Source organism: Coregonus lavaretus, assembly GCF_964263955.1.
Source record: "Coregonus lavaretus genome assembly, chromosome: 37".
Classification (NCBI taxonomy): Eukaryota; Metazoa; Chordata; class Actinopteri; order Salmoniformes; family Salmonidae; genus Coregonus; species Coregonus lavaretus.
The window spans coordinates 2,874,083-2,901,683 of NC_140024.1; the positions used below are offsets into that span (position 1 = coordinate 2,874,083).

The following is a 27,601-nucleotide window of genomic DNA, read 5'->3' on the forward strand; positions in this document are numbered from 1 at the left end:
AACGATAAAACCGTTGGCGGTAGGTGCACTTGATTCAGCTGCTCTATGCGCCGGGAAGGCAAAGGTCGCATTCCCCTGCTCAGACGTTGCATGCGTCAACCAATGGTGGCATGCCTAGGGCTGTTGCGGTAACTGTATTACCACCAAACCGGCAGTCATGAGTCATGACTGCAGTAAAATTCCATGTGACCGTTGAGTCACGGTAATCTCCTTTTATGCACTCCGGACATGCATTGGTAGTACTGGTTAGACTGGTTACCTTATGCTACGCTCCAAACTTTATCCATGAGTATGGGAGAGAATGTATAGGCCTAGGCGATGCTATTGGTTCACTGATTGTGCATGGCGGTTTACAGAGTTAGCCTACAATTATAGTGAATTTGATTTTGAATAGCTTAGTGATAGGGCATTTTTATAATTTGTTTATAATTAATAGGCTGACACATTACCTTCAGCTACAGAATATCTCACTGTGTGTTTCCATCTCCTCCCCTCTCTCCTTCATTCCTTTCTTGAGCGCGCAGAGAGAGGGGCAGTCAACAGTTTAATGAAATACGTTTATTTGTGAAAACATGTTACAATCGATGTTCCCGAAAAGATTTCACTTGGTTTCCCAAATTAAGCACTGGGTAGCTGCAGGAACAGGGTTGGAGAGCCCGTGGCATACAGAGTTCGGGCAGAATATCACCTGTCGCGCAGCGAAAGGCTGCATGCTCCTCAAACAGTAGGTTGATGTGTGGAGTGAAATAACCGGAGTGACCTACCTGGCATGAGTGAAAAACGAACTGGCGGGAATGTGGCCTCCATTCACTATTTGAGTGCATATGGATTACATGTATTTTTTCCCCTGGCCCTCTTCCTGCCCATTTGATAATGGGCCATTCTAAATCTAAACTAACAAACTCCTCCTACCCGGCTAAATCAAGTGCGCCTACTGCTCTTGCCAATTGGACAACTCAAATCACCGTGCCTGCAGCTTTCAATACCCCACACAGCAAAGTTTGATACTAGCCTATGTGAGATTTCATAACTTTTAAAACCATGACCAGAGAGAGACTGTCAAAGAACACAGCAAAGAGCTGCTGTTTTTATGAGTGAGTTTATGTTGAATTTTATATTCAGCACTGTCAATGCTGTTTTTACTCAACACTTTTACAAAACATAAAACACCTTTCTCCCTACTTCCACTCACGCTACAACCAACACTGCAGCTGCAGCAATGAATGAGTAGCAAGTGTATCGATAGGCCTGCCTTTTTATTATTAGCGGCTCGTCGTGTCTATTTAACATATACCTACTATTTATTAGAACATACTGTTTAGTAACAATGCATGCAGTAAGCAACAAATATCAACATACTAGGCGCACGTATACTGAGAAGCCGTCATCTAATGCGTAATTGGGTTGTTCCCTGCCATTCGTTCATTTTTGTACAGTGAGTCCCCTTATCTGATTATCAGCTGTTGTCAAACACACATGGGTCTGAAAATATGATTATCTTCCTCAATACCATGGAGTGAATTCGTACTAGATGAAAATCTGAAATGAGTATGACATCCTGGCATTTAAAGCATTCAACATTTTCTAAATTTCACATACACTGAAAAAAATGAAGGTTCTTAAAATGGTTGTTCCTTGGAGAACTCTTGCCCGATAAAGAACCTTTGAGTTAAGTGGAGGGTTCTTGACGTGGCATCTACGATTCTTCAGAATTCTAAAAGGTTCTTGAAATGTAGGGAAGCCTGCAGATGTGTCCCTTTCATAGCACACAGCAAATTGGCCAGCATTAGCTAGTGTTGATTTCTCAGTGTAACATTTCTAGTGTTGATTCAGGAGTTAAATTAACACTGTAAAGAGTTAAATTAACACCAAGTGGTGTAAAAGAACCCCAGTGTTGGTGTTACTAACCAGAGTTGAACCAGCATCCTCTATTGCAGGCAGATTTTATTTTTTATTGTTTGTTTCAATATCCATGTTTTGATTGATAAATTAATTTTATGCTACTTAAATATAAATAACCAATTTTTCTAAACTAATCCAATCTGTTACTTGGACATTGCACCCGTTACTGAAATGGTTATTCCAGTTTAGATGCTATAGGTAGTGTCATATCTTAGTCTTCCCAACCCTGGCAGTCATTCTGAATGCAGGTTGTGGGTGAATAAACATTCCAAATGTTGGATATCCCCACTCTGGCTGGATTTCAATAGGAATTACACGACTTTGCAAGCCAGCATTATGTGACTTGCAGGCCTGATGTGGTCTGTGAACCATGAGTTTTAGGGTAAAACTAGGCCCTCAAAACAAGGCCTTATGAACTATGTAGTGTATTGTGATAAATAATTACATTTTAACAATAACATTTTCAAATAGGATCTTACTTGGTGAAGGCCACAGTGCTGAAAATGAATGAATGCAACAACCATGTCTCTGTCACTAGCAAACACAGTCATGGGTGGTACTGGTAACTAAAATTCACTCGAAAGGCACCCTGGGAAATATGCAAATAAAGCTCAACACCTTATTTGCATAAAATAAGGTATTGAGTGTGTGTGGTTCTTCAAAGAACCATCCCATTTAAGGTTATTCAAAGAACCTAGAATGGTTACCCTATGGCATCGCTCTTAAGAATCTTATTTGGTTCCAACCTGAATCTTTACTTTTAATAGTGTACTATAAAACGTTCTATTTTCGCATACCCAAAATGCCTACTATTTAGAACACAAGTACGGGTATTCAGACACGGCTATTGACTGGCTTCTGGTCCCTGTGATACGGGGGTTATAGTTATATGCAGTAGACGTATGGACACTGACACACCGTCCCTATAAAGCCTTATCTGAGCTCATAGACACCCGTTCGTCAATGGGGTGTGTGTAACAGGTGAGTGTTTGTATATCAAACAATATTCATGTCCAGTTAGCACGAAATAGGGGGGCATTTGAAACAGGGCAGTACAGTACAACCAACTTGTCCAAAAACAAAAAAAAATTCCCAGGATTCCCTGGGATAACAATGGCGGCTCACCTGACAATGTCCATGGCCTGGTAGATGATTTCTGATTGATCCACCCCAATGACCATCTTGGCTCCCGCTCTGGCGGCGAACATAGACAGGATGCCCGTCCCACAGCCCACGTCTAGCACCACCTGCAGTATAGGAGGTAGAAGTGCACCTTTAATCCACAAAAGGAAACTTCCCCTTCCTTATAACTAGTAAAGGATTGGCTGATTAGCGTGTTCAGAAGGGTAGATAGAAATGTATCTAACAGGGGTGTAGACCCAGGGTGGCCAATAATTTAACATAGGGATTTTTTATGTATTTTTTTTGGACCGATTTTTCATCAAAGGAAAAAGGGCAGGTATTTGAAATACGTATACTGTAGGTCCATTATAATTTCAACATACTTTCTATCTAGCTAAAAGACGTTCAAGAGTGGCCCGGAGTGTTTTTTTAAAGGCAAAGTGCAGTCAAAAATGTAATTCTCCTGTGTTTTATATATACAGTTGAAGTCGGAAGTTTACATACACCTTAGCCAAATACATTTAAACTCAGTTCTTCACAATTCCTGACATTTAATCCTAGTAAAAATTCCCTGTCTTAGGTCAGTTAGGATCACCACTTTATTTTAAGAATGTGAAATGTCAGAATAATAGTAGAGAGAATGATTTATTTCAGCTTTTTTTCTTTCATCACATTCCCAGTGGGTCAGAAGTTTACATACACTTAATTAGTATTTGGTAGCATTGCCTTTAAATTGTTTAACTTGGGTCAAACATTTCAGGTAGCCTTCCACAAGCTTCCCACAATAGATTGGGTGAATTTTGGCCCATTCCTCCTGACAGAGCTGGTGTAACTGAGTCAGGGATGGTGTTCTTCAGCTTGCAAGCAACCCCCTTTTTCCTCCAAACATAACGATGGTCATTATGGCCAAACAGTTCTATTTTTTTTTTCATCAGACCAGAGGACATTTCTCAAAAAAGTACGATCTTTGTCCCCATGTGCAGTTGCAAACCATAGTCTGGCTGATTTCTTTTGATTTTCACATGATGTCAAGCAAAGAGGCACTGAGTTTGAAGGTAGGCCTTGAAATATAGTGGGGGGAAAAAGTATTTAGTCAGCCACCAATTGTGCAAGTTCTCCCACTAAAAAAGATGAGAGAGGCCTGTAATTTTCATCATAGGTACACGTCAACTATGACAGACAAATTGAGAGAAAAAAAATCCAGAAAATCACATTGTAGGATTTTTAATGAATTTATTTGCAAATTATGGTGGAAAATAAGTATTTGGTCACCTACAAACAAGCAAGATTTCTGGCTCTCACAGACATGTAACTTCTTATTTAAGAGGCTCCTCTGTCCTCCACTCGTTACCTGTATTAATGGCACCTGTTTGAACTTGTTATCAGTATAAAAGACACCTGTCCACAACCTCAAACAGTCACACTCCAAACTCCACTATGGCCAAGACCAAAGAGCTGTCAAAGGACACCAGAAACAAAATTGTAGACCTGCACCAGGCTGGGAAGACTGAATCTGCAATAGATAAGCAGCTTGGTTTGAAGAAATCAACTGTGGGAGCAATTATTAGGAAATGGAAGACATACAAGACCACTGATAATCTCCCTCGATCTGGGGCTCCACGCAAGATCTCACCCCGTGGGGTCAAAATGATCACAAGAACGGTGAGCAAAAATCCCAGAACCACACGGGGGGACCTAGTGAATGACCTGCAGAGAGCTGGGACCAAAGTAACAAAGCCTACCATCAGTAACACACTACGCCGCCAGGGACTCAAATCCTGCAGTGCGAGACGTGTCCCCCTGCTTAAGCCAGTACATGTCCAGGCCCGTCTGAAGTTTGCTAGAGTGCATTTGGATGATCCAGAAGAGGATTGGGAGAATGTAATATGGTCAGATGAAACCAAAATAGAACTTTTTGGTCAAAACTCAACTCGTCGTGTTTGGAGGACATAGAACGCTGAGTTGCATCCAAAGAACACCATACCTACTGTGAAGCATGGGGGTGGAAACATCATGCTTTGGGGCTGTTTTTCTGCAAATGGACCAGGACGACTGATCCGTGTAAAGGAAAGAATGAATGGGGCCATGTATCGTGAGATTTTGAGTGAAAACCTCCTTCCATCAGCAAGGGCATTGAAGATGAAACGTGGCTGGGTCTTTCAGCATGACAATGATCCCAAACACACCGCCCGGGCAACGAAGGAGTGGCTTCGTAAGAAGCATTTCAAGGTCCTGGAGTGGCCTAGCCAGCCTCCAGATCTCAACCCCATAGAAAATATTTGGAGGGAGTTGAAAGTCCGTGTTGCCCAGCGACAGCCCCAAAACATCACTGCTCTAGAGGAGATCTGCATGGAATGGACCAAAATACCAGCAACAGTGTGTGAAAACCTTGTGAAGACTTACAGAAAACGTTTGACCTGTGTCATTGCCAACAAAGGGTATATAACAAAGTATTGAGAAACTTTTGTTATTGACCAAATACTTATTTTCCACCATAATTTGCAAAAAAAATCATAAAAAATCCTACAATGTGATTTTCTGGATTTTTTCTCCTCATTTTGTCTGTCATAGTTGACGTGTACCTATGATGAAAATTACAGGCCTCTCTCATCTTTTTAAGTGGGAGAACTTGCACAATTGGTGGCTGACTAAATACTTTTTTTCCCCACTGTATATCCACAGGTACACCTCCAATTGACTCAAATTGACTTCTAAAGCCATGACATCATTTTCTGGAATTTTCCAAGCTGTTTAAAGGCACAGTCAAGTTAGTGTATGTAAACTTCTGACGCACTTGAATTGTGATACAGTGAATTATAAGTGAAATAATCTGTCTGTAAACAATTGTTGGAAAAATTACTTGTGTCATTCACAAAGTAGATGTCCTAACCGACTTGCCAAAACTATAGTTTGTTAAAAAGAAATGTATGGAGTGGTTCAAAAACGAGTTTTAATGACTCCAACCTAAGTGTATGTAAAATACCGACTTCAACTGAACTTCCACACAATGAGGTTGGAATAATACTGTGAAATTGTGACAATTATGATAATGCCCTGAAATTTCAGCCTGTTTTGGTGGGATGGAGTTTTGGCCTACCTGGTGACATCTGAGAAGGGGCTCCGGGGAAAGGATTGAGCTACACACAAAACAGCAAACCCATAGCCCTCATAATACAATCAATTTTCAACTTCCCTCACAAACATTTCTCCCTCTGACATACTCCTATCCTGTGGGCTGGCTGGTCTAGCATCATGGGTTTGAATCCAGCCTACAGCCCTTAATCTTTTCCCACTGTCGTTCTCTTTCACCATCTGTTCAATGAAAATACCTTAAAAAATACATATATTTTTAAGAGATACTTCTTTCTGGTACGCTGACGGACCAGACTGGGGGCGAGGTGCAGGAGAGGAGCCAGAGCGTTTATCACGATGACAGGGGTCGCGACAGGTCGCCATAACCCTCATCCACCGCCACCCCGATGACAGGGATAACAATACCCAGTCTAAACCCTGTTTCTTCTTCCTGCAACCATCCCGTTTCCCACCCATTCTCTCCCATCCCTAACCCCTTTGACTGAAAAATCACTCCACCACTCTTCACCATCCTCCCCCCCCGGCCTATCCTCTACCCCCTCCCTCCCCTCCTCCAGGGCCTACCCGGTGGCAGCACTTAAGGGATGGCCTTGGAGATGGACACTGCCTGCTTCCAATGACAGTGCAGGGTTGGGGAAGGAGGGGGGGGGGCAATAAGGGGGTTGGTGCGCTTGTTATCAGCACTCCACAGTCCGCGGCCGAGAGGCTCTATGGCGCGTAATGAAGTCGCAGTGTTTTAAATCAGGCGCCGTCACTGCTATAGCAATTGTCCATTTATATTTTTAAAACCCGCACTGCCGAGTTCTTTGCTCACCTTGTCCTTGAACACTTCCGGGTTGAGGTACATGAAGTCCCTGTAGCTTTCTGTGCGCACTTTATCCTGAAAGGAAGGAACAAAGGACATACAGGTCATCCATTACCGCGGGCAGAGAAAGCATAGAGCGTGTCTTCAGAAACAACATAACACACTGAAACAAATGATCCAATCACCCGAGACCAAGGTGTGTGTGTCACAGCCGGGCGGACGGTTGTATGTCTATGTGATGGAGAGTTCCCGTGAAAACTAGAGGGGAGATGACCACAGGACTCGAGTGCCATGTTTGTGCTTGTGTGTGGTGTCATCTCGTGGAATCAGAGCTGACTGGGATTTTTGACTCCACGGAAAATAAGTACAATGCTTGCTAGGCGTAGAGATCTAAAAAAGAGTAGAGTCATTCAAACATAGAAATAGAGAGGGCTGGCATCGTTTCAACCATTCCACATGGAATCTAGTTGGGAGTCAGGACTGGCTAATTAACATGCTAATCAAATCCTTACGCTTGTCAAAGGGAGGCCCTCTACGTACCCATGAAACACACATTTATCTATAAGTCACAACTTATCCGCACTCACTTCGGATGATGACTACATTGCCAGTGCCTTCGCATGCTGTTGGTGAGGTAACAGAAACCGAACAAAGCAATCAAATATTTTGCCAAATTACAGTTAAATCCCATAGGAGCGGTCTCCCGGAAACAGAGATTCTCCATTGAGCTTGCTTTTAGTCCAGGACTAGGTTTAATAGTGTCAAGGAAACCATCCCCACCCCATGGTGTTGAAATAAATTACAAATCAATTAGAAGTTTAATTTTCTCTGTTCCAAAGACTGTTCTGACATGACAACTAACCTCATATCAATCAATCAATTTTATTTTATATAGCCCTTCTTACATCAGCTAATATCTCGAAGTGCTGTACAGAAACCCAGCCTAAAACCCCAAACAGCTAGTAATGCAGGTGTAGAAGCACGGTGGCTAGGAAAAACTCCCTAGAAAGGCAAAACCTAGGAAGAAACCTAGAGAGGAACCAGGCTATGAGGGGTGGCCAGTCCTCTTCTGGCTGTGCCGGGTGGAGATTATAACAGAACCATGCCAAGATGTTCAAAAATGTTCATAAGTGACAAGCATGGTCAAATAATAATCAGGAATAAATCTCAGTTGGCTTTTCATAGCCGATCATTAGAGTTTAAAACAGCAGGTCTGGGACAGGTAGGGGTTCCATAACCGCAGGCAGAACAGTTTAAACTGGAATAGCAGCAAGGCCAGGCGGACTGGGGACAGCAAGGAGTCACCACGGCCGGTAGTCCCGACGTATGGTCCTAGGGCTCTGGTCTCTCAGTTGGCTTTTCATAGCCGATCATTTAGAGTTGAAAACAGCAGGTCTGGGACAGGTAGGGGTTTCGTAGCCGCAGGCAGAACAGTTGAAACTGGAATAGCAGCAAGGCCAGGCGGACTGGGGATAGCAAGGTGTCATCATGCCCGGTAGTCCTGACGTATGGTCCTAGGGCTCAGGTTCTCAGAGAGAAAGAGAGAACGAGAGAATTAGAGAGAGCATACTTAAATTCACACAGGACACTGGATAAGACAGGAGAAGTACTCCAGGTATAACCAACTAACCCCAGCCCCCCGACACATAAACTACTGCAGCATAAATACTGGAGGCTGAGACAGGAGCGGTCCGGAGACACTGTGGCCCCATCCGAAGAAACCCCCGGACAGGGCCAAACAGGAAGGATATAACCCCACCCACTCCGCCAAAGCACAGCCCCCGCACCACTAGAGGGATATCCCCAACCACCAACTTACAATCCTGAGACAAGGCCGAGTATAGCCCACAGAGGTCTCCACCACAGCACAAACCAAGGGGGGGGCGCCAACCCAGACAGGAAGATCACGTCAGTAACTCAACCCACTCAAGTGACGCACCCCTCCCAGGGACGGCATGAAAGAGCACCAGCAAGCCAGTGACTCAGCCCCTGCAACAGGGTTAGAGGCAGAGAACCCCAGTGGAGAGGGGAACCGGCCTGGCAGAGACAGCAAGGGCTGTTCGTTGCTCCAGCCTTTCCGTTCACCTTCACACTCCTGGGCCAGACTACACTCAATCATATGACCTACTGAAGAGATAAGTCTTCAGTAAAGACTTAAAGGTTGAGACCGAGTCTGCGTCTCTCACATGGGTAGGCAGACTGTTCCATAAAAATGGAGATCTATAGGAGAAAGCCCTGCCTCCCGCTGTTTGCTTAGAAATTCTAGGGACAATTAGGAGGCCTGCGTCTTGTGACCGTAGCGTACGTATTGGTATGTACGGCAGGACCAACTCGGAAAGATAGGTAGGAGCAAGCCCATGTAACGCTTTATAGGTTAACAGTAAAACCTTGAAATCAGCCCTTGCCTTAACAGGAAGCCAGTGTAGGGAAGCTAGCACTGGAGTAATATGATCAAATTTCTTGGTTCTAGTCAGGATTCTAGCAGCCGTATTTAGCACTAACTGAAGTTTATTTAGTGCTTTATCCGGGTAGCCGGAAAATAGAGCATTGCAGTAGTCTAACCTAGAAGTAACAAATGCATGGATTAATTTTTCTGCATCATTTTTGGACAGAAAATTTCTGATTTTTGCAATGTTACGTAGATGGAAAAAAGCATATTCATTATACTAGTCTGACATGAGGAGTGGCAAAGGATCCTTGGCGCAAGGATGATTGAAAAGGGGTTAAATGGTGAGACTCACTTTCTCTCTCGCCCTGTCTTAAGCACGCTCTCTCGCTCACACACACACACACACACACACAGAGTGTCAACGGTGATCCACTTTATGGGAGCCCGTAAATGAGTTGAACATTTTCTACCGCAAACCTGTCACGTGGTTCGTCTTTCCTCCGAGGAAGGGTTTTTGATGGAGTTTAGTCTGACGTATATACATGTATGACGCAAACATTAACAGTGCTAAGCACCAATCAGAGGGAGGGAACGGATCATGTCGAAGCACTGCGGTAAGTGCACACACACAACTTCTAATGCTTAAGAAGTGTGAAATACAATTACCACATCTCAAATCTCCACCATGCTATAGTAATGCTGATGTTTCGCATGAGAGCTCACTCCTTATTGCTGATTTGTCACTTTGAGAAAAACGTCATGTTATCAACATCGGAGTTTGCATAGAGACGATCCTTTTCATTTAATGCTACATCGAGCCTTTCAGATAAACCGCCCTGCTAAACCTGCGTCCCTCCTCTCTCTGCAGTGGCTACTGAGTTAAGAAGAAACATCGGTTTAGTAGAGGGCGTGAGTGTATGCATATGTGCAGGCATGACATTGTGGTGGCAGACCTTAAGCATCTCCTCGTGGATGCTGTAGTGGCCATATGAGCTGAAGTAGGCCTCGTCCTCGTCCTCTCGGAGCTCAGCCACGGCGCCCAAGGCCCTGGTGCCCCGACCCACATCCGCATTCAATACCAGACCCTGGGCCAGCAGCCTGAAACAAATACCATAGTATTTTACAACAGAGTAGAATGAGGTTGCCCCTAGACCCTGATCTAAGGTCAGTTTGGCATTCCCCCCCCCCCCAATGTTTAAGGTTCGGATTGGCTGATCCTTCCGACAGGACATAGCGGTAAATGGAAAGAGAGCATCTATATTCCACCCCCCCCCCCCCCCCCCAACCACCACTCCTCTCTACCCCCAACTCCCCCTATCCCTTTCTATGCAGCAGTGGAATTTTCCCTCCCTTCTCCTTTTCCTCCTAGTCAAAGGAAAGGCCTCTGCAATACTGAGTTCACATAGTCCCTCTGCTGGCCGCAGGTGGGAGGTGCATGTGTGAGAAAGAAACACCAGTGCCATCAAATGCAGGGATCCAGTGTGACCATTTGGTCGCAATTTGCGACCTATTGACTTGACTGTGCAAGTAAAAAATGTATTGGTCGCATCGGCGCCAATTGCAAATTCTAGGTGGTCACTCAAACCTGCTAATAACAGTAGTAGTAGTCATCACAGTAATTAACAGTCATGTTAATAGTAGTGTGAGCAGCACTGACTTGAGTTTGTGTAGGTCGTCCATGGCTCTGGCCAGGGCCTCCTCTGTGCGCTGGGCCCTCTCCTCTGCAGCCTGGGCCCTCTGCAGAAGACCATCAGAGGAGTGGCTGGCATCACACTGGCCCCCAGTAGAGGGGCCAGCCAACATCCCCATCCCCTCACACAGTTCTTCCAGATCTAACAAAAGGGAGAGTGAAAAAGAGAGGGGGGGACTCACTTGAACACTTTTCAAACACGGGAAGATAATGACTGGCTACTCCACTAACAGTACTGTGTAAAATTGCATCTCTGCCCAACATGCAATGCTCCCAACCTCCTTTGTCTGAACCATGCCAGTGATGTCATCCCATGCAAATGCCCAGTCACAATGAAGCACTAATGGGTTGCACCAACTCAAATAATACCAGATAAAATAAAACAGCACTGCAGTTTCACTCTGTTTACATGAACAGCTTGCAGGCTTTGTTGGTTTTAAACAGGTTCAAGTTCCTCTTTAAAACAACATTGGATATTGATGCAAAACCCCACGTCTGGTGAAAACATTCTAAATAAACCTGTAATGCAGTTACCCTTTATCTGTACTTGATTAAATTGAGGCCTTTGAGTTGAACAATGAACCTGTCAACGCCAGTACCTATCTGCAGTAAGGGGTCATCCTGTAAAGCTGGCCTCATGTACTCATCACTCTCCCAAGGAATAGAACACGCAGACAGCGTAGACAGGCTCTGCCCACTGCACTTCTGCAAACACAAACACACAGTCATTATTGTCCATGAACTTGGAAAACCAGGGATGTATTTGGCACGACATAGATAGGCGATCTGTTTTAACGATAAGTAGATACAGAACTAACAGATACATTTTTTAGTTTCGAGAACCTGAAATTCATGATTAATCAAATCATAGCTATAAAGGATCTATGAAGAATACAATTGCACATCTATAATTATGTTTTTGTTTACATGTGTGTCGAAGAAGGCTCCTGCACACTGCATGCTTGCAATAATATCAGCAATGGGGCTTTCCACACAAGATAGGCCCAAAGATAATTCTGATGTTTTGGATCTTCCAGAAATTAAATCCCTGGAAAGGTCCATTGGGGAAAGGATGTTTGGCATACATTTGAAATCTGTATCCAAAATAATAACACATTAAAGTTGGGAAATGTGTGACATTTTGGCCTTACCCAGGCCTTCTTTAATTAAGACACTACAATGATTAGTTTGTAGATACTACAAAGCCAGTGTTGGTGTCATTTGAAAATTACCGGATGCTCTGAAATATGAGTACTGTTTAGATTAAGAATACAATTTCTTTAAATTAATTTATGGATAATTAAAAACTACCATTTCTAATTTTATTCCTAACTAATTATTTCTCAGTAATTATTTTGGATAATGATTTCAAAGTCATGCCAAGCATCCTTCCCACAAAAACCCTTTCTATGGACTTCCTTTCAGTAAGATCCGAAACATTATACACTGAACAAAAATATAAACGCAACATGCAACAATTTCAATGATTTTACTGAGTTACAGTTCATATAAGGAAATCAGTCAGTATAAATAAATTCATTAGGCCCTAATCTATGGATTTCACATGACTGGGCAGGGGCGCAGCCATGGGTGGGCCTGGGCGTTTTCCCCAAAAAAAGGGCTTTATTACAGAGAGAAATACTGCTGGGGGAATTGTGACAGCCGGTTAAATGGCATCCCTTGACAAGGCAAGAACAAGATGTATGTCAGGAGAAGTGCAGTGTTATCATAATGAGACTTATACTTGGAATACGGAGGGGAAATGGAGGGAAAAAGAGAGGCAGAGTTCGTCTAAGAGAGAGAGGGAGGAAGAGGGTGAGCTTGAGTTGGTTAAAAATGGTGGGAAAAAGGGAGATGGTTTGTTAAAGAATGGTAGAAAGTGTTAGCAGAGTGAGCTGAAGACACGAGGAAAAATGGAAGTGAATGAGGGCGAAGTATCGGAGGTAGTAGGTGTGGTGAAGTTCTCGGAGCCCGAGGTTTGCACCGAGGGTCAGGATAAAGATGAGTCTGTGACAGTAGGAGTGAGGTTTTTGGAAAAAGTGGAACCCTGCCTTTTGGATGATCCATTTCTGGTTTCAGGGTGGGTGAAAACAGAGTTGGGTGCCGTGTAAACGGTGAGGGTAACCAGAAGTGGTCTTGTGATAATTGTTTTATTTTATTTTTTCCTTTCTTCTGGGGGTAGATCATCCAATTGTGATAATTGTTTGCGTTTCTGCTGGACAGAGGGAGCAGGCGCTCCATGTTAAATGAATGGGGCAAGAGAAGGGCGCCATTGAAAGAAGTGATTACTGGTGTAGCGGTAAATGTGAAAGCTGACCAACTGAAGGGGAAGATTCCCAGTATTTGTGATGCCCGACGTTTGCTGCGACGCAGACAGGGTGGCATGAGGGTAGAAACAGAAGAGTCGTTGTCTGTTCTTTTGAGTTTTGATGTTGAGTCTTTGCCCGACAAAGTGATGTTAGGATATATACAGTACCAGTCAAAAGTTTGGACACACCTACTCATTCCAGGGTTTTTCTTTATTTGTACTACTTTCTACATTGTAGAATAATAGTGAAGAAATCAAAACTATGAAATAACACATATGGAATCATGTAGTAACCAAAAAAGTGTTCAACAAATCAAAATATATTTTATATTTGAGATTCTTCAAAGTAGCCATCCTTTGACTTGATGACAGCTTTGCACACTCTTGGCATTCTCTCAACCAGCTTCATGAGATAGTCACCTGGAATGCATTTCAATTAACAGGTGTGCCTTGTTAAAAGTTAATTTGTGGAACTTCTTTCCTTCTTAATGCGTTTGAGCCAATCAGTTGTGTTGTGACAAGGTAGGGGTGGTATACAGAAGATAGCACTATTTGGTAAAATACCATATTATGGCAAGAACAGCTCAAATAAGCAAAGAGAAACGACAGTCAATCATTACTTTAAGACATGAAGGTCAGTCAATACGGAACATTTCAAGAACTTTGAAAGTTTCTTCTAGTGCAGTCGCAAAAACCATCAAGCGCTATGATGAAACTGGCTCTCATGAGGACCACCACAGGAAAGGAAGACCCAGAGTTACCTCTGCTGCAGAGGATAAGTTCATTAGAGTTAACTGTACCTCAGATTGCAGTCCAAATAAATGCTTCACAGGATTCAAGTAACAGACTCATCTCAACATCAACTGTTCAGAGGAGACTGTGTGAATCAGGCCTTCATTGTCGAATTGCTGCAAAGAAACCACTACTAAAGGACACCAATAAGAAGAAGAGACTTGCTTGGGCCAAGAAACAAAAGCAATGGACATTAGACCGGTGGAAATCTGTCCTTTGGTCTGATGAGTCCAAATTTGAGATTTTGCTTCCAACCGCCGTGTCTTTGTGAGACGCAGAGTAGGTGAACGGATGATCTCCGCATGTGTGGTCCCACCGTGAAGCATGGAGGAGGAGGTGTGATGGTGTGGGGGTGTTTTGCTGGTGACACTGTCAGTGATTTATTTAGAATTCAAGGCACACTTAACCAGCATGGCTACCACAGCATTCTGCAGTGATACGCCATCGCATCTGGTTTGCGCTAACTGACTATCATTTGTTTTTCAACAGGACAATGACCCAACACACCTCCAGGCTGTGTAAGGTTTATTTGACCAAGAAGGAGAGTGATGGAGTGCTGCATCAGATGATCTGGCCTCCACAATCACCCGACCTCAACACAATTGAGATGGTTTGGGATGAGTTGGACCGCAGAGTGAAGGAAAAGCAGCCAACAAGTGCTCAGCATATGTGGAAACTCCTTCAAGACTGTTGGAAAAGCATTCCAGGTGAAGCTGGTTGAGAGAATGCCCAGAGTGTGCAAAGCTGTCATCAAAGCAACAGGTGGCTACTTTGAAGAATCTCAAATATAACACATACTTTGATTTGTTTAACACTTTTTTGGTTACTACACGATTCCATATGTGGTATTTCATAGTTTTGATGTCTTCACGATTATTCTACAATGTAGAAAATAGTAAAAAATAAAGAAAAACCCTGGAATGAGTAGGTGTGTCCAAACTTTTGATTGGTACTGTAAGTTATCCTGTATGAGCTTTTGTGCCGAATGCATTACTTTGTTACAGGTGTCAAGCTTATGGGCATGTGGCAGCAGTGTGTAGAAGGGAGGTTCCTAGGTGTGAGAAGTGTGCAGAAGGGCATGAGACAAATGAATGTGTAGCATTGGGGAAAGTAGTGGCATGTGTTAATTGTAGGGGTGCCCATGGGGCTGGGGATCAGAAATGTCCTGTGCGAGAGAGACAGGTTGAGGTTTCCAGGGTTAGAGTAGTGCAGAAGTTGTCATTTGTCATCAGATGAGTTACAGGGTGTGTTAAGTGGTGGTGTCCCATCCTTTCAGGCTGTTGGCCTGAAGTAGGACTAAATAGATTTAAATACTGGAGTATGGTATTTATTATTATTATTATTGTATTTTTTGTGAGTGTAGTGTTAGATGGTAGGGTATTTGTTATATTATATTATTATATTTTTTTTTTTTCAAGCAAAGTATAAGGGGAGTTATACTCCAGTCTAGTAGGTGGCGGTAATGCAACATTTATTGGATGCCAACTGCCGTTAAACCTCATCGAAGATAAATACTCCTCATAAAAGGAAAAATGCTCACTAACAGGGATGTAAACAAATGTGTGCACCAAATTTTAGCAAAATAAGCTTTTTGTGCGTATGAAAAATGTGTGGGAACTTTTATTTCAGCTCATAAAACATGGGACCAACACTTTACATGTTGCGTTTATATTTTTGTTCAGTATAACTATATTTGGGCACATCTGGCACGGAATTGCCCAAAAGGTATTTCTAGCAGGTAGTCTAAACACCTTCTGTTCTTTTGCAATGACAATTTCTATAAAAAATGTCTAACCTCAATCTCAGCTTCAAGAGACGACTACACTTCCAAACAACAAGAAGCAAGGATGAGATCTGGGTCATTACTATTTTACCTGGACCATGCTTTGGCCAAAGGTCTGAAGTCACTGTGTATCAAAACACAATAAGGGATGGGATATGTGCTTACCACTGTCCGTATGTAGTTTATCATCTTGATGTAACCATAGTCATCTAATTCTACGGGGAAGGATTTGAACAACGTCAGATGTGAGGAGGCTTGATTATATCACAACAGAAAACAATGATAACTCTTTATAAGAGAAGTTTACAAACTTACTGTGTTTCTTAACCACTTCTACAAGGTCAACTTGATGCTCTACTAGGCAGTGTTGTAGTGTTTCTGGTACAGAATTTGACATCCTGAGAAAACATGAAGGACAAGACACATTTTAACCAGCAACACTATCAGAGAAACGTAACTATTTCACACCAGATGAAATGTATCAGTGAGTTGCTTAAAACAGCAATGATACACACTTGTCACAGAATAAGCAAGTAACTTGAAAGTTGTTGTCATTTGCCTCCTCCATCCACTGCCACTGTTCCTCATTATCACTGTCTGAGAGATCGGGCACATCGTCCCCTGCCCCACCGTCGTGACCTGTCACAGTGTCAGTAAAGGTGTCAGTCAACACAGATGGGTAAATTATAATAATCTTTGGTGTCAGTGTCAAAACATTGCATGAACTGGCTAACTAGATAGCTGTAGCCAACGGGCATTGCCATTATATGTGTGCCTAACAAGTTTAACCACTTTTTTTCAATGCCGGTTTCGTTTACTTTGAGTGATCTGAATAACGTGGTAATCCAAAAACTGCATGGAGTATGCTCAATAGAAGCTCAGCTAGCAAGCTGGCTAGCTAAGGTTAGTTAGTTAGCATACCGGTATATGAAATGCATTAGCCAATTTAGCTAGCTACACAAGCAACATGACAAGACTTCAAATATACACACGAATTAACTATTTTAAGTACACAATATCAAAATTACAATATGATGACCGTTCTCTGTAGTGCACCATTCAGTATTTCTATTATCATCGTTTTTCTATCACTATTTACGTTTCTCACGTGTACCTGTATATTCCGCCATGCTGTCTCCTTGGTTTCAGCAGTGTACACGCTGCTTCCGGGTCTAGTTCCAACGTGTACTTACAATGGCCACTAGAGGTCACCAACTCATACCTAAATCTTTATGGGATTTGAAGAGGTACAGACAGAGCTCCAGGTTCGTGCTGATTGTACGGAGATTGTGACAGCCGGTTAAATGGTGGCCCTTGAAGAGGCAAAAACAAGATGTATGTCAGGAGAAGTGCAGTGTTATCGTAAGGAGACTTATACTTGGAATACGGAGGAGGAATGGATGGAAAAGGAGAGGCAGAGGAGGTCTAAGAGAGAGAGAGGGAGGAAGAGGGTGAGCTTGAGTTGGTTAAAAATGGCAGAAAAAAGGGAGATGGTTTGTTAAAGAAGAAATGGTAGAAAGTGTAAGCAGAGTGAGCTGAAGACAGCAGGAGAAATTGAAGTGAATGAGGGCTTAGTATCGGATGTGGTAGGTGTGGTAAAAGTTATCGGAGCCCGAGGCTTGCACAGAGAATAAAGATGAGTCTGTGACAGTAGGAGTTACGTTTTTGGAAAAAGTGGACCCTTGCCTTTTGGCTGATCCATTTGTGGTTTCAGAGTTGGTGAAAACAGAGTTGGGTGTTGTGGAATCGGTGAGGGTATCCAGAAGTGGTCTAGTGATAATTGTTTGCGTTTCTGCTGGTCAGAGGGAGCAGGCGCTCCGCGTTAAACGAATGGGGGCAAGAGATGTGAATTGTTTTTCTCTCAAGAAAAGGGCACCATTGAAAGGAGTGATTACCGGGGTAGCGATAAATGTGAAAATTTACCAACTGAAGGGGAAGATTCCTGGTGTTTGTGATGCTCGTCGTTTGGTGCGACACAGACAGGGTGGCGTGAGTGATGAAACAGAAGAGTCGTTGTCTGTTCTTTTGGGTTTTGATGTTGAGTCTTTGCCCGACAAAGTGATGTTAGGATATATAGGTTATCCTGTACGATCTTTTGTGCCGAATACATTACGTTGTTACAGGTGTCAAGCTTATGGGCATGTGGCAGCAGTGTGTAGGAGGGAGGTTCCTAGGTGTGAGAAGTGTGCAGAAGGGCATGAGACAAAGGAATGTGTAGCATTGGGGAAAGTAGTGATTTGTGTTAATTATAGGGGTGTCCATGGGGCTGGGGATCAGAAATGTCCGATGCAAGAGAGGCAGGTTGAGGTTTCCAGGGTTAGAGTAGTGCAGAAGTTGTCATATGCTGAGGCAGTGAAGAAAGTAGAGGAAGATGTGTCAAGGAGGAGAGATCCTGAGAGGAGTGGTGTGAGTATTAGATCTGTACCAGTACAGAGGGATAGGCCAACAAGTGATATGTTTCAGTAAGATTGGATTTTTAGCATTTATAGCAATGGTTATCAACTGTACTGCAGGGATGGAACATAAGTCGCAGAAAATTGAGGTTGTGGTGGCAGCTGCAGAGAGGTATTTGGGTGTGCGAGACTTGATGTCAGAAGAGTTACAGGGTGTGTTAAGTGGTGGTGTCCCATCCTTTCAGGCTGTTGGCCTTTAGTATGACTAAATAGATTTAAATAGTGGAGTAGGGTGGGTTATTTAATTACATTTATTTGTTAAAATATATTTTATTTATCTTGATTTTTGCTAGATTTCTTAAATATTACGTTATTTTTTTTTTTATGTGTAGTGTTACATGGTAAGGTATTTCTTTCTATATTTTTTCAAGCAAAGTATAAGGGAGTTATACTCCAGTCTAGTAGGTGGCGGCAATGCAACATTTATTGGATGCCAACTGCCGTTAAAGAAGACGAAGAAGACAGAGCTCCAGGCTCAACGGAGGGATCCAGGGAAAGATGGCGGAAGTAGATGATGCGTTCGAATCAAGCAGTGCGTCGAGCAAAGTTGGTGAAGACGAATCTTCTGAATGGACAACAGTAGTATCGAAAACTGGAACAAAAAGGAAATTGTCTAAAATTGGAATGGAGGATACTGGTATGAATGATAATGAATTGCTTCATGTTGGGATGCGTTTATTGAGTAAGGATGAATATGTGGGAGACCCGTTTGAGGTGTCAAATGATGAAGTATGCGCTGGGAAAAGTGGAGTCTGTCAGAGTGACCAGGAGTGGTCTTATTTTGATTAATTGTATTTCTGAAGAACAGAGGAAGATTGCAGTGAGCCTCAAAATAATCCGAACAACAGAAGTTTTGTGTTTTGAACTTCTGAGTAGAGCACCAGTCAAAGGAGTCATCTCAGGGGTGACGACAGTTGTTCAGGTTGAATCCCTGAAGATAATTCCTGGTGTGGTTGGTGCCCGGCGTCTGACCCGCTGGGTGAATGGAGAAAAATAAGTCTGTCAGTTCTGTTGTTTTTTGATAAAGAGCAAATACCTACGCATGTGAAGCTTGATTATGTAAGATACGCTGTAAGAGCTTTCGTCCCCAAACCATTGCAGTGGAAGAATTATAAAGGATTTGGCCATGTTTCAAGTTTGTGCAGACGGACAGAGTATATTGAAGAACGGTGTGTAGAAGGACGACAGTGTTGCAATTGTGGTGGGGATCATGAGCCCGAGTTCCTGGAGTGCCCTGTAAGGATAAAGGAGATTGAGGTGGCAAAAGTAAGAGCGGTCAATCGAATCTCCTATGCGGAGGCGATTAAAATAATTGAGAAAAGAAGAGATGCTAGTGAAGATATGGTAGTGGACGCACCACAACCTGTAGTAAATGTTTGCTGCCAGTCAAAAGTTACCCTGTGTGTTAAAAATGTAGATTTTGTGGCATTCATTGCCACAGTTATAAACTGTACGGCACAAGTCTCAAAGAAATCTAAGAAACTGGACATTATTGTCGCTGCGGCAGAAAGGTTTTTGGGACTTAAGGATTTTACATCTGAAGACTTGCAAGGTGTACTGGCGCCGGAAGACCCTCCATCCCAGGTTCCCCTTGAGCCTTGTAGGGATCAGATGTAATAAAAAAAATGTCATCGAAAAGTTGTTGGATTTAGTTTATTTATTGTTAGTTTGGTAGTTTTTTTGGTGTTTTGTTCCATTTTTGGGAATCCTGTTTCCATCCCGTAGGTGGCGGAATGCACATTAAATTGTGTGATCGCCAATATACCAAAGATGAAGAAGACAGAGACCCTAGACAGTTGTGAAAAAAAGGTGGAAGTGGATGTTATGTTTGAATCTGATTGCGTGTCGAGTGGAGATGAGTGAGAAGAATTGGATTACAGTGACGAATGCAAAATAAATAAAACAAGTAAAGTGGTGGTGGAATCTAGTAAATCGAAGCCTAGGTCTGATACTTTTTTAGTTGGAGTAAGGGTTTTGTATCGATTTTGTTACCTGGGAGAGCCGATTTGAAGTCTCTATAAAAATGGTGGATGAGGTGGCGTTGATGAGAGTAACAAGAAGTGAGCTCTTTTTTTATTTTTATTTTTTTTATCTATGGAACAGAAGGAGTGTGCTCTGCGCCTCAAGAAGATATCAGATTGGAATGTGTTGAGTGTGGATCTTCGAAGCAGGGTTCCTGTCAAGGGGTGGCGCTAGAAGTAAAAGCAAAGGATTTGTGAAGAATTGGATCAAGTGGTTGGTGCACACCGACTGACCCGCATGGTGGATGGAGTGAGGAAGCCCACTCCATCCATTCTATAGTTTTCTTTTAATGAAGAGTCCATCCCTTCTCACGTGTATTTGGGTTTTATGAGATACCTTGAGAGACCCGGTGCCCAAATCCATGTAGTGTGAAAAATGCAAAATATTTGTTAATGTCTCAAGTGTATGTTGACGGGAGGTATGCCAGCTGAGCCTAAATGCTGCAACTGTGGTGGTAAACATGCACCCGAATTTCTGAAGTGTCCTGTTAGAGTGAAGTAGACAGAGGTGGTAAGAATAAGGGCTGTCCAGCATGTCTCCTATGCGGAGGCGGTGAGAAGAGTGAAAGAAAGGAGTGAAGTTGAAGAAATAATGGTAGTAGGAGTAGAAACACCAGATAATATTCCTTGTCAACAGAAGGATCCTGACATGTTGCATGTTAAGAAGGTGGACTTTGTAGCGTTTATTGCGTTGTTTATCAACTGCACAGCACAAACAGAGAGGAAATCTGACAAAATAGACATAATTGTGAGTGCGGCTGAGCGTTTTTTGGGACTCAGGGATTTTACAGCAGAGGCATTACAAGGAACCCACCGTACAGTAGGTGGCTGCAAATCACCAATAGGTGTAGTCTGGCATAAAACCTTAAAGAAGGCCTCCCGAGTGGTGCAGCGGTCTAAGGCACTGCATCGCAGTGCTTGAGGCGTCACTACAGACCCGGGTTCGATCCCAGGCTGTGTCACAACCGGCCGTGACCGGGACTCCCATAGGGCGGCCCATAATTGGCCTAGCGTCGTCTGGGTTAGGGGAGGGTTTGGCCGGGGGGCTTTACTTGGCTCATGGCGCTCTAGCGACTCCTTGTGGTGGGCTGGGCGCCTGCAGGCTGACTTCGGTCGTCAGTTGAACGGTGTTTCCTCCGACACATTGGTGCAGCTGGATTCCGGGTTAAGCGGGTGGGTGTTAAGCACGGTTTGGCAGGTCATGTTTCAGAGGACGCATGACTCGACCTTCACCTCTCCCGAGCCCGTTGGGGAGTTGCAGCGATGAGACAAGATCGTAATTCGATCGCAATTGGATATCACGAAATTGAGGAGAAAAAGGGGGTAAAAAAAATTACAAAAAATACTGCAAATAAAACTTGAAGAAGAGAGAGCTCGAACAAAGCAGGGGGAGATTCGGGATGCCATGCATAGCCTTTAAGGCGCATTTGCTGATGTACCGTTTAAGGCTCTGCATGTTCAATCCGACATCTGCAGTGGCCGTACTGCATTTACTGCAATGTGGCCTCTGCAGAAGTCAGAGCATTCATACTTCTTGCGCTTCGGGGGAACTGTCATACGCATCCAATAAATTGGTCTGCACCGCACCACTCGTATGATTCAGGGCTAATCTCTATATCCATCCAGCTAATTACAAGCAACTGGGTAAATGAAAATACCTTACCTCTTCTGAGATGTTGGAATCAGTTTCCCGGTGCTTGATATATAGGAGCTCAGCCAAGAAAGCATGAAGTAAAAAGACCACCGTTTTCCCACCTGCATCTCCATCCTAAATCACCCCATTGCCACCCAGCAAAATCAGCCTCCGTTTAGGCTATTGTTTGTGTGTGTATTTCACACTACAGTATGTTGAGGTAAAAATCGGAGTATAATGCTTGTATGGATGTCAACCCCAATACATGTTCATGTCATCAATCAACTGCATTGCAGTTAGAAACGACTTTGACTGCCACCACCGATTTCTGTATGCTAGCTATGCTAACAGCTTATACGAATGGGAGTTAGAATTTAGCAGTCGCTTTTTCTAAACCTGAAATGTTATGCAGCGAAAACAGCCAATTATATCCTAATCGGATTTTAGTAAACACATTGTGGGCCTGTTACAATACATCAATCATGACTGATTTGACAAATATAAATTTTTTCATATCAGATTAGTTGAATGTGCACCAATCCAGCATCCTTCTATCCACCACGGTCTGCATTCCATTGGCCTCTTTACCGCATCTATCCCCATTACCTCCCTGATCTCTTTCCAGGATTTCACTCATTTTAGTGTCTTTGAAATCCCTACACGAGGTATCATGAATATGTTTTATATTTGTTAACTTGTTCTGATAGTCTTTCGTCAAAGTTCTCCATGTTCGTTGTCAAGGAAGTGAGTTTGTGTTTATACAGGTTGTGGTGGGGAGTCGACTAATCGATTCCTCGAATCCTTGCCCGTCGACTTGCATTTCTGAGTGTCAAGCTTCGGAATCGACTCCTCGACTCCTAAAATTCAGTATTTTTGCAACGGAGGAAACAGTGGAGCAAGATAGCTGCCAAAAGGTTGAAAGTGCATATCGTTAGGAACGTAAGAAAATGTATACGTAAATTGTTAGGATCGTAAGAAAAGCCATGCGTGAAACATGAAATGTAAACGTTAAATTAGATCTGTAAACGTACAAACCCTATGTTACAACTATGAATGAACACTTACACGTTCAATTCTTTATTTTTATTTTTTATGTTTTTATTAACCCATCCACCACCCCCCTCTTCGGCGGACATGTTTTTTTTACAACTTTTCTGCTACATATACATACATTTTACACAGACATTTTACATACAGTACCAGTCAAAAGTTTGGACACACCTACTCATTCAAGGGTTTTTCTTTTATTTGTACTATTTTCTACATTGTAGAATAATAGTGAAGAGATCAAAACTATGAAATAACACATATGGAATCATGTAGTAACCAAAAAAGTGTTCAACAAATGAAAATATATTTAATATTTTCGATTCTTCAAAGTAGCCACCCTTTGCCTTGATGACAGCTTTGCACACTCTTGGCATTCTCTCAACCAGCTTCACCTGGAATGCTTTTCCAACAGTCTGAAGGGGTTCCCATATATGCTGAGCACTTGTTGGCTGCTTTTCCTTCACTCTGTGGTCGAACTCATCCCAAACCATTTCAATTGGGTTGAGGTCGGGTGATTGTGGAGGCCAGGACATCTGATGCGGCACTCCATCACTCTCCTTCTTGGTCAAATAGCCCTTACAAAGCCTGGAGGTGTGTTTTGGGACATTGTCCTGTTGAAAAACAAATGATAGTCCCACTAAGCGCAAACCAGATGGGATGGCGTATCGCTGCAGAATGCTGTGGTAGCCATGCTGGTTAAGTGTGCCTTGAATCCTAAAAACATCACAGACAGTGTCACCAGCAAAGCACCCCCACACCGTCACACCTCCTCCTCCATGCTTCATGGTGGGAACCACACATGCAGAGATCATCCGTTCACCTACTCTGCATCTCACAAAGACACAGCGGTTGGAACCAAAAATCTCAAATTTGGACTCATCAGACTAAAGGACAGATTTCCACTGGTCTAATGTCCATTGCTCGTGTTTCCTGGCCCAAGCAAGTCTCTTCTTCTTATTGGTGACCTTTAGTAGTGGTTTCTTTGCAGCAATTCGAACATGAAGGCCTGATTCACGCAGTCTCCTCTGAACAGTTGATGTTGAGATGTGTCTGTTACTTGAACTCTGTGAAGCATTTATTTGGGCTGCAATTTCTGAGGCTGGTAACTCTAATTAACTTATCCTCTGCAGCAGAGGTAACTCTGGGTCTTCCTTTCCTGTGGCGGTCCTCATGAGAGCCAGTTTCATCACAGTTTTTGCGACTGCACTTGAAGAAACTTTCAAAGTTCTTGAAATGTTCCGTATTGACTGACCTTCATGTCTTAAAGTAATGATGGACTGTTGTTTCTCTTTGCTTATTTGAGCTGTTCTTGCCATAATATGGACTTGGTCTTTTACCAAATAGGGCTATCTTCTGTATACCCCCCCTACCTTGTCACAACACAACTGATTAGCTCAAACGCATTAAGAAGGAAATTCCACAAATTAACTTTTAACACCTGTTAATTAAAATGCATTCCAGGTGACTACCTCATGAAGCTGGTTAAGAGAATGCCAAGAGTGTGTAAAGCTGTCAAAGGCAAAGGGTGGCTACTTTGAAGAATCTCAAATATAAAATCTATTTTTATTTGTTTAACGCTTTTTTGTTTACTACATGATTCCATATGTGTTATTTCATAGTTTTGATGTCTTCACTATTATCCTACAATGTAGAAAATAGTAAAAAACAAAGAAAAACCCTGGAATGAGTAGGTGTGTCCAAACCTTTGACTGGTACTGTACATGGTACTTTTATATAAAGCAATCACATAACAATAATACATTACCAAACATAAGCTCTTTAATCCCACCCCTCAGCCACTCTCAGCCCATCCCACCTATCACCATAGACCACCCTCGTTTGGTTTCCATGTGCCATATATTTTTCAATTGTGCAGTGATGTTTTACATACATTTTGAACCTTTCTAATCGTATAGTATCCACAGATTGTGAGCTAAAGATGAAACCTTTCCTACCAGTATTATTATATTATTTATTGTCTGACTATGGCTTTCCAAATCGCCCAACATTTCTATTTGTAAGGTTAATTTTAAGTGAATGTTGTGATTTTTTTTTACCATTCCTGAACCTGTGACCAGAAACAAGCTACATAAGGGCTATACCATAATAAATGATCTAGTGATTCTGTCTCTTCACAGCAAAATCTACAGAGCTGAGATTGTTGTATGCCCCATACAGTGGGGAAAAAAAGTATTTAGTCAGCCACCAATTGTGCAAGTTCTCCCAATTAAAAAGATGAGAGAGGCCTGTAATTTTCATCATAGGTACACGTCAACTATGACAGACAAATGGAGAAAAAAAATCCAGAAAATCACATTGTAGGATTTTTTATGAATTTATTTGCAAATTATGGTGGAAAATAAGTATCTGGTCACCTACTAACAAGCAAGATTTCTGGCTCTCACAGACCTGTAACTTCTTCTTTAAGAGGCTCCTCTGTCCTCCACTCGTTACCTGTATTAAGGGCACCTGTTTGAACTTGTTATCAGTATAAAAGACACCTGTCCACAACCTCAAACAGTCACACTCCAAACTCCACTATGGCCAAGACCAAAGAGCTGTCAAAGGACACCAGAAACAAAATTGTAGACCTGCACCAGGCTGGGAAGACTGAATCTGCAATAGGTAAGCAGCTTGGTTTGAAGAAATCAACTGTGGGAGCAATTATTAGGAAATGGAAGACATACAAGACCACTGATAATCTCCCTCGATCTGGGGCTCCATGCAAGATCTCACCCCGTGGGGTCAAAATGATCACAAAAAAGGTGAGCAAAAATCCCAGAACCACACGGGGGGACCTAGTGAATGACCTGCAGAGAGCTGGGACCAAAGTAACAAAGCCTACCATCAGTAACACACTACGCCGCCAGGGACTCAAATCCTGCAGTGTCAGACGTGTCCCCCTGCTTAAGCCAGTACATGTCCAGGCCCGTCTGAAGTTTGCTAGAGTGCATTTGGATGATCCAGAAGAGGATTGGGAGAAATGTCATATGGTCAGATGAAACCAAAATAGAACTTTTTGGTAAAAACTCAACTCGTCGTGTTTGGAGGACAAAGAATGCTGAGTTGCATCCAAAGAACACCATACCTACTGTGAAGCATGGGGGTGGAAACATCATGCTTTGGGGCTGTTTTTCTGCAAAGGGACCAGGACGACTGATCCGTGTAAAGGAAAGAATGAATGGGGCCATGTATCGTGAGATTTTGAGTGAAAACCTCCTTCCATCAGCAAGGGCATTCAAGATGAAACGTGGCTGGGTCTTTCAGCATGACAATGATCCCAAACACACCGCCCGGGCAAAGAAGGAGTGGCTTCGTAAGAAGCATTTCAAGGTCCTGGAGTGGCCTAGCCAGTCTCCAGATCTCAACCCCATAGAAAATCTTTGGAGGGAGTTGAAAGTCTGTGTTGCCCAGCGACAGCCCCAAAACATCCCTGCTTTAGAGGAGATCTGCATGGAGGAATGGGCCAAAATACCAGCAACAGTGTGTGAAAACCTTGTGAAGACTTACAGAAAACGTTTGACCTGTGTCATTGCCAACAAAGGGTATATAACAAAGTATTGAGAAACTTTTGTTATTGACCAAATATTTATTTTCCACCATAATTTTTAAATAAATTCATTAAAAATCCTACAATGTGATTTTCTGGATTTTTTTTCTCATTTTGTCTGTCATAGTTGACGTGTACCTATGATGAAAATTACAGGCCTCTCTCATCTTTGTAAGTGGGAGAACTTGCCCAATTGGTGGCTGACTAAATACTTTTTCCCCCCACTGTATATATAGCATTCTGTTGGTGGCAAGAATTTTGTATAATAATTTAAATCAAGTCTTGTTTTTTGTACCAGTTCATAAATCATGTGCCATGGACAAATGTCTTCACATTTATTTTGCAAGCTGTCAACATTTTTGTCCTCAAATGAAACTGGTATATTTTTCTATTTATACCAATTCCTTTCAGCCAATTTGTATCTTTAATATATGGCAAGCAAACAAGTTCCCTACCTTCCCCTTTTCCACTTGCCTTCTCCATTTTTGTGTTAATTCTGCAATGAGTTGGTTTGGATTGACCAGACATTCCCATATATTTTTGATAGCTGCATATGTGACATAACTCCACCGTTTCTATTCATAAGATCATTCATAAATATAATACATTTTAAAACATTTTTTCTTTAAATAATGTTTTTTAATTAATCAGTATATTTGAGTTTAACCATAACATTTGTTCTGTCTTTTCTGGAGGATAAAACTGAAATTGTAACCAGCTTTGTATGGCTTGTTTAAGAAAGGGCGATACTTCAAACAACATTTAATTTTCAATTAGTTGGAAATTAGAAGTTGTAATCTGTATAAAGGCAAAAAGGCCATTTTTGAACAAAGGATGAGCCTTTCTTAATAATCTACTGGAGAACCATTTTGGGTTTAAGTATAAGTTATGTATGAGTGAATCTTTTAGTGAGAGGTTTAAAGCTTTAATATTTAATCATTTTAGCCCCCAAAACTTATATTCATTATATAAATAGGCACATTTAATTTTGTCTGGCTTAGCATTCCACA

General features: G+C 42.4%; 1 protein-coding gene across 2 annotated transcripts in view; it reads right to left on the reverse strand.

Moving 5' to 3' along the window:
- LOC311111698 (protein arginine N-methyltransferase 3-like) overlaps nt 1-17,046 on the reverse strand; it is a 133,757-nt gene extending 116,711 nt beyond the window's left edge. The window contains exons 1-9 of one of the 2 annotated variants that reach the window (XM_084154492.1): nt 16,999-17,046; nt 16,400-16,523; nt 16,200-16,282; nt 16,050-16,099; nt 11,601-11,706; nt 10,969-11,143; nt 10,265-10,409; nt 6,932-6,997; nt 3,028-3,149 (exon numbers count right to left, since the gene is read on the reverse strand). In XM_084154492.1, coding sequence (XP_084010618.1) covers nt 3,028-3,149; nt 6,932-6,997; nt 10,265-10,409; nt 10,969-11,143; nt 11,601-11,706; nt 16,050-16,099; nt 16,200-16,282; nt 16,400-16,523; nt 16,999-17,014 — 887 coding nt within the window. In that variant the 5' untranslated portion in view covers nt 17,015-17,046. The remainder of the gene's footprint in view (nt 1-3,027; nt 3,150-6,931; nt 6,998-10,264; nt 10,410-10,968; nt 11,144-11,600; nt 11,707-16,049; nt 16,100-16,199; nt 16,283-16,399; nt 16,524-16,998) is intronic. The other variant, XM_084154493.1, reaches the window with a different exon arrangement.
- Between the last annotated feature and the right edge of the window lie 10,555 nt (nt 17,047-27,601).